This window comes from Oratosquilla oratoria, chromosome 27 (genome assembly GCF_046742065.1).
Source record: "Oratosquilla oratoria isolate Oo_2021 chromosome 27, ASM4674206v1, whole genome shotgun sequence".
NCBI classification, from domain to species: domain Eukaryota; kingdom Metazoa; phylum Arthropoda; class Malacostraca; order Stomatopoda; family Squillidae; genus Oratosquilla; species Oratosquilla oratoria.
The window spans coordinates 39587534-39595033 of record NC_134803.1 but is presented as its reverse complement, the minus strand read 5'-3'; the positions used below and the strand labels follow the sequence as shown (position 1 = coordinate 39595033).

At 52.0% G+C, this 7500-nt stretch overlaps 1 protein-coding gene across 3 annotated transcripts in view; it reads left to right on the top strand.

Annotated features, from left to right (window-relative positions):
* The window catches only part of LOC143039982 (uncharacterized), a 448187-nt gene that overhangs the window by 95836 nt on the left and 344851 nt on the right, over positions 1–7500 (top strand). Inside the window, exon 1 of one of the 3 annotated variants that reach the window (XM_076210487.1) lies at positions 3191–3600. The exons of 1 other annotated variant lie outside the window; for it this stretch is intronic. In XM_076210487.1, coding sequence (XP_076066602.1) covers positions 3515–3600 — 86 coding nt within the window. In that variant the 5' untranslated portion in view covers positions 3191–3514. Of the gene's footprint in view, positions 1–3190; positions 3601–7500 lie in introns of those variants that run through there. One more of the 3 variants, XR_012967682.1, reaches the window with a different exon arrangement.

Genomic DNA, 7500 nt, shown 5'->3' with positions numbered 1-7500 from the left:
CGCTCCCCTCCTTCCCCACTACACTCTCTCCTCCACTTGCCCGCTGGTGATGCCACATTCTCCTCCTCCACCTTCTTCTTCGCCTTCCTCCATCTTCTCCACTTCCTCCACCTTCTCCTCCACCTTTTCCTTCACCTTCTCCTCCTTCACCTCCACCTTCTCCTCCTTTACTTCCACCTTTTCCTCCTCCACCCTCTGCTCCACTTGTTTCACCTTCTGCTCCACCTGCTTCACCTTCTCCTGCTCCCTGCTCCACCTTCTGCTCCACCTTCTGCTCCACTTTCTCCTGCTCCACCTCCTGCTCCACCTTCTGCTCCCCCTTTTCCTCCACCTTCTCCACCCTCTCCTCCCCCTTTTCCTCCACCTTCTCCACCCTCTCCTCCACCTTCTCCTTCACCCTTCCTCCTCCACCCTCTCCTCCTCCACCCTTTCTTTTACCTTCTACATCTACTTCTCCACATTTTCACTCACCTTCTTCTCCGCCTTCTCTTGCTCCATCTCCTCTTTTCTTCTACCTTCTTCTCAAACTTCTGTCCACCTTCTCCTTCTTCAACTTCTTCCAACTTCTCCCACTCCATTTCCTCCACCTACCACCACCACCACCACTACCACCAATACTTCTACTTCTTCTTCTATTCCTATTTTTCTTTTTCCGTCTCTTCTATCTCCTCCATCTCTTACTTCACCTCCTCCTCCTCCTCCATCTCCTCCACGTTCTCCATATCTTGTTCCATTTCCTCAATCACCCCCTGCAACCTTCTTCTCCCCCTCCCCTTCCTTCCTCCCCCTCACTCCTCCTTCCTCCCCCTCCTTCCTCCATCTCCTCCTCCTCCTCTGCCGTCCTCCCCTCCTCCTCCTCCTCCTCCTTCTCCTCCTCCTTCTCCTCCTCCTCCTCCTCCTCCTCTCCTCCTCTTCCTCCTCCTCTCCTCCTCCTCCTCCTCTCCTCCTCCCCTCCTCCTCCTCCTCCTCTCCTCCTCCTCCTCCTCTCCTCCTCCTCCTCCTCTCCTCCTCTCCTCCTCTTCCTCCTCCTCTCCTCCTCCTCCTCCTCCTCCAACTCCTCCGTGTTCATCCTTCTCCTACACCTCTTGCTACCACCACCACCACCACCACCACCACCACCACCACCACCACCACCACCACCACCACCACAGCTACTACTACTACTACTACTACTACCGCCACCACCACCACCACCACCACCAACACCACCACCAACACCACCACCAACACCACCACCAACACCACCACCAACAACAACACCAACAACACCAACAACACCAACAACACCACCAACAACAACACCAACAACACCAACAACACCAACAACACCAACAACACCAACACCAACAACACCAACACCAACAACACCAACAACACCAACAACAACACCAACAACACCAACAACACCAACAACACTACTACTATTACTACTACTACTACTGTTGCTGCTGCTGCTGCTGCTACTGCTATAACTACGCTTACTATCACCATTACATTTTGATATAATCAGGAACCTCCGTCCTTGAGGAACTGTGTAGTGAAAGCAGGCAAGATCTGTCTTCCACAGGCACTCCTACTCCTACTCCTTTCCAGTGGAACCTCTTCCATCTCCTCCATCTCCTCCTCTTCCTCCTCCTCCTCCTCCTCCTCCTCCAACTCTCCCTCTTGCTCCTCGTAACCCAACTCGTTCCCTTCACCTGGTGAAGACACGACTTTTACGCTCCCCCCCTCCCCCCTCCCTCCTCTTCCCCCTCTCCCCCCTCCTTCTGCCACAGGTCTCACCCACCCACCCTACAGGGCTCAGTATATCTTGCCAGTTCGTTGATACAGTTTGGTTTTACCTTTAGTGTCTCCCTTTCGTCATCCCTCTTTTTCTCCTCAATCTCTCTCTCTCTCCTTTCTCCTCTCTATTTCTTCTCTTCTTTCTCTCTCCTCTTTCCTTTCTCCTCTCTCCTTTCTCCCCTTTCTCCTCTCTCCTTTCTCCCATTTCTCTTTTCTCTTTGTCTCTTCTTTATCTCGCTTCTTCCTCTCTCTCCTTTTCTTCCTCTCTTTTTTCTTTCTCTCCTTTCTCTCCTATCTCTCCTTTCCTTCCTTTTTCTACTTCCTTTCTCTCTCCTTTTCTCTCCATCCTTTCCTTTTCTTTTTATCCTTACTCTCTTTCCTTTCTTTCTCTCCTTTCTTTCTCTTGCACACTCACACACACTCACACACACTCACACACACACACACACACACACACACACACACACACACACACACACACACACACATACAGACACTCACATACACTATACAGACACACACTCACATACACTACACAGACACTCACATACACAGACACACACTCACATACACAGACACACACATACACAGACAGACAGACAGACACACACACACAGACACTCACACAGACACACACATACACAGACACACACTCACATACACAGACACACACATACACAGACAGACAGACACACACACACACACACACACACACACACACACACACACACACACACACACACACACACACACACACACACACACACACACACACACACACACACACACACACACACACACACACACACACACACACACAAGCACGCATGCGCGTTGCAGGGACAGACACGGAGAGCCATGGGCAGGCGCGCACGCAAGCGCTTACTCTACACAGTGCTGGCTGGCTGGATGGCTGGCTGTCTGGATGGATGGCCGGCTGGCTGACTCACTCGTTTACTCAGTCACTCAATCAGCCACTCAACCACTGTTTACTACCGTCTATTGTTCTTGTCCTTTCATTCTCCTTCCTCCTCCATCTGCACCACCACTACCACCTCTTCTTCCTCCACCTCCTCTTTCTCCTCCTCTTCTCCTCCCCTGCCAGCCACCCCCCGAACGTGCCCATCACCGCCGTGTCGCCATGAACAGTGTGCATGACTCATTTCTCCCTGGGTCTTCCCTGCGTCGAGTGCATGGGGCTCGTGCACGTGCGTGGGTGCGCGCGTGCGTGGAAGTACGCGTGTCCGTGTGCCTCTCGACCGCGGGGGGCGGGGGGCGCCGCGGGGGACCCCCGGGGTGGGTGCTCTATCGAAGTGGAAGAGGTGAAGAGCCGCGTGGGGTCTGATTGCTGATGTCAACGTTTGCGAAATCGCTTCTTCGCAGGCGCAGAGTGCTCCCGTGACCCAGGCATGGGCGTGTTTGTGTTTGTGTTCACGGAACCGTCTTGAAGACATTGTGTTGTGAGATGAAGGTCGCTTCGTGATGCTTCCCCTTCGCCGTTCCACTCGCTCGTCGTCTTCCACGTGGCGGGGCGCGGCGTAGAACGGAAAAGAACAGAACAGAATAGAACCGACTCGCCCTGTTCCCGCATCTGATGACCAGAGGAGATCCCACGGTCATTCCAAAGAGGGGTCCGCTCAGTGTCTCACTACAGTAGTGGGCAGGAGATACAGAGAGCAGAGCAGAGCAGAGCAGAGCAGAGCTGAGCTGAGCAGAGCTGAGCTGAGGCACAATGTACCGCCGACCCCCGCCCATCGCTCAAACAGGATACTACGATGTGTGTGCATGCATGTCCACCGGATTCCGAAGTCTGTGCAGGTGAGTTCGCGGCTGCCCGGGTCGACCGACCCATGGTTTGGAATTAAACTGGTGATTTATCATCGAATGCCTTGTTGGCTTCAGTCTCGCTTCACCGGTGTTTCCGTCCTAAGCTTTCGCTGACTCCAGAAGTAGAGTGCTGTAGCTGTGTCATTCAGTGTCTTTTTTTAGTTCCCTAGTGATATATTTATTCTTTTTTATTGAAGAAGTCGTAATGACAGCTCGCAGTCACCTGAAGGGAACTCCGAAACTCGAATTGGAATTGGCGGAGGCCGGAGGATTAGGTGTCACAGTTTCACCACAGATTGAGGCTGGAGGCTGAACTGGAATGATCACTGGGTTAGGAGTGGCAAGAACAGGTTTACCAACAGTCGTTAACGAATTGAATAGATTTACAAACCATTTATTGGTCGTTGAAACAATTAACTGTTTTAAGAGATGATGAGATAACTTTATGGGTAGGGATGACAGGTGGTAAGGGACATGGAGCTGCCTAGTGTAGGTCTTATGGTCTATTACTTTCTCCTCGAGTCTTGGGTTCTTGTGTCCTTGTCAACTGGAGGAGCTACTCGAGCTGACTTTCGAGGACGAGAGTGCAGTAGGCCGGGCGACTACCTTTCACCTGTTGTTGTTGTTATTGTTGTTGTTGTTGCACTGACCCCGAATGATCGATGGTCCTACAGGTGGCCCTCTTAGGTGAATATATATAGCTGGTGAAGCAAGTTCCTCAACACTTTCTCTTGAACACTATGTGTGTGTGTGTGTGTGTGTGTGTGTGTGTGTGTGTGTGTGTGTGTGTGTGTGTGTGTGTGTGTGTGTGTGTGTGCGCGCGCGCGCGTATGTGTGCATGTGTGTGTGCGTGTGTTGGTGTGCATGTGTTTGTGTGTATGTGTTTGTTTAGCTAATTGTATTTACTTAATTGTACTTACCCAATTGCAATATACAGAAAAGAAGCAAAGCTCGTTGGGTCCCGTCTCCTATTCTCCAATTAATCAAACCTATTGTGCGCGTGTGTGTGTGCGTGCGTGCGTGCGTGTGTGTGTGTGTGTGTGTGTGTGTGTGTGTGTGTGTGTGTGTGTGTGTGTGTGTGTGTGTGTGTGTGTGTGTGTGTGTGTGTGTGTGTGTCTGTCTGTCTGTCTGTCTGTCTCCGTGTGTTCGTCTATCTGACTGATGCCAAAGACGCCGAAGAGACTTATGGTGTTGCATTTCGCCGATGATCGGGGGCAACAAACGGTGCGTCGCGTCTCTTGTTGTCTTCAGGTAACCGAGATGATCCCTGTCGGACGTCACTCCTCTTTTTTTATTTATTTATTTATTTATTTTTTATCGAGAGTGACGTGTGTGTGTGTGTGTGTGTGTGTGTGTGTGTGTGTGTGTGTGTGTGTGTGTGTGTGTGTGTGTGTGTGTGTGTGTGTTTTCAACCTTAATGGTCCATTACAGGACCGGCCTCTCCCCTGAGGGGCAGTACAGTCCCTATATCTCACCGCAGTGTTTTAATCTGGTGAGGCCCATTGAATCGTCTCGGGTACTGCCCCGGGGGATGGGGGGGTGGGGGGGGGGGTGGGGGGGGGGTGCATGTCTCTTTCTCTCTCTTGGCTGAATAAAATCGTCTGAAAAATGTAGAAATCCCTAATAAGAATGAATACCTCAAGACATGATCAGAATCCCACAAGGAAATGGAGCGATTCCCGAGGGGAATTATAAATCTTGGGGAAGAAGGCATGTATACATTTATGTGTGTATGTATACCACGCACGGAGTGTCTCGAGGATTACCAAGAAATCTCATATGGAACCATTACCATAGGAAGAGGAGGAGGAGGAAGAAGAGGAAGAGGAAGAGGAAGAGGGGGAGGAAGAGGGGAGGAAGAGGGGAGGAAGAGGTGAAAGAGGAGGAGGAGGAGGAAGAGGAGGTGGAGGAAGAGGAAGAGGAGGAAGAGGAAGAGGAGGAGGAAGAGGAGGAGGAATAGGAGGAGCAATAGAAGAAGGAGGAGGAGGAGGAAGAGGAGGAGAAGAAGGAGGTAGAGGTGGAGGAGGAGGAGGAGGAGAAAGAGGTAGAGGTGGAGGAGGAGGAGGAGGAGGTGGAGGTTGAGGAGGAGGAGGAGGTTGAGGTTGTGGTGGTGGTTGAGGTGACAGCTGTGGGTGGGTCGAGCGTAGCAGAGTGCTGTCGTTCGCTCGATGTTTAGTTTGATGTAATCGATACGTGGAGAGGGACTGGGGGGAGGGGGGGGAGTGAGGGCTAATTGCAGGCTTCCCACTCCACTCGCCACTCCACTTATCCACTCTCATTCCTTCCCTCCATTTTCATTCCGCTCTCGTTCTCTTTCTGCTTCCACCAACGTCCGCATGTTTTGTCCGCATCTTCGCCTTTCCCTCAATTTTACTCCTCACATTCCCCTTTATCTTCCTCCCTCGCTTCCTCCTTCCCCTCTTCCTTCCACCTTCTTCCTCCTCCTTCCCCCTTCTTCCTCCTCCCCTCTTTCTCCTCCCCTCATCCTCCTCCCCTCATCCTCCTCCCCTCTTCCTCCTCCCCTTCTTCCTCCTCCCCTTCTTCCTGCTCCCCTTCTTCCTTCTCCCCTTCTTCCTTCTCCCCTTCTTTCTCCTTCACTTCTTCCTCCTCCACATTCTCCTCCCTTCTTCCTCCTCCACTTCTTCCTTCTTACCTTATTTCTCCTCCACTTCTTCCTTCTCACCTTACTTCTCCCCAGCTTCCTCCTTCCCCTCCTCCTCCTCCCCCTTTTCCTCCTCCCCCTCTTCCCCCTCCGCCTCTTCCTCCTCCACCTCTTCCTCCTCCCCTTCTTCCTCCTCCCCTTCCTCCTCCCCTTCCTCCTCCCCTTCTTCCTCCTCCCCTTCTTCCTCCTCCTTCTCTTCCTCCTCCTTCTCTTCCTCCTCCTTCACTTCCTCCTCCGCCTCTTCCTCCTCCCCCTCTTCCTCCTCCCCCTCTTCCTCCTTCCTCTCTAATTCGTTTTCTCTTACTCTTTTACTCACCTGCGCACTTTCTATTCTCCCTCTTTTTACCCACTCCTACTCTCCCTTCCCTCCCTTTCCTCACTTCCCTTCCCTTCCCTTCCCTTCCCTTCCCTTCCCTTCCCTTCCTTTCCTTCCTTCCCTTCCTTCGTCTCCACATTCATCATACATTCACCCTTTCAGCTCCTCCTCCTCCTCCCACCTCCCACTCCTCCTCCAATTTCCTTACCTTTTCACCCTATTCCGACGACATACCTCGTCACCTTGCATCGCCATCCTACCCCATCACTCTACTCTCACCCTACTCCCTCACCCTACTCCCTCACCCTAACCCAATCACACAAACCTCATCTCCCTAACCCAATCTTCCTAACCCATCACCCTATCTCCTTCCCTCTCAACCTTCCCCCTCACCCTACCCTTTTACCCTACCCTCTTACCCTACCCTCTTACCCTACCCTCTTACCCTACCCTCTTACCCTACCCTCTTACCCTACCCTCTTACCCTACCCTCTTACCCTACCCTCTTACCCTACTCTTTCTCTCTTCCCTTCATCCTACTCTCTCCCTCTCTCCGCTCTTTCTCTTCCCTGTTTCCTTTGTGTCTATCAGACCGCCCGACGGCCATTGTCGCTGTTGAGAATTTGTCCGCGGCGTGGTCGGAAAAGTCTTTTCATTTTTCTTCCAGTATGGGCCGCTTCGGACCCACCACTCTTTGGTGGCAGATGATGGGGGGCCACTTTTTTTGTGGCCAGAAGTTAAATACACGTGTTCCTATTGGAAGCCCGCGCACGGGCCAATTGTCCGACTATCTATATACCAAAGGATTTTTTTCCCCTCCTTATAATAGAGGTAGCCAAAGCACGCACCCTCTCCCATACCACTCCACTCCTATTAACCAACCATTTGTTTCCCCTCTTATCTTGGTTCCTCG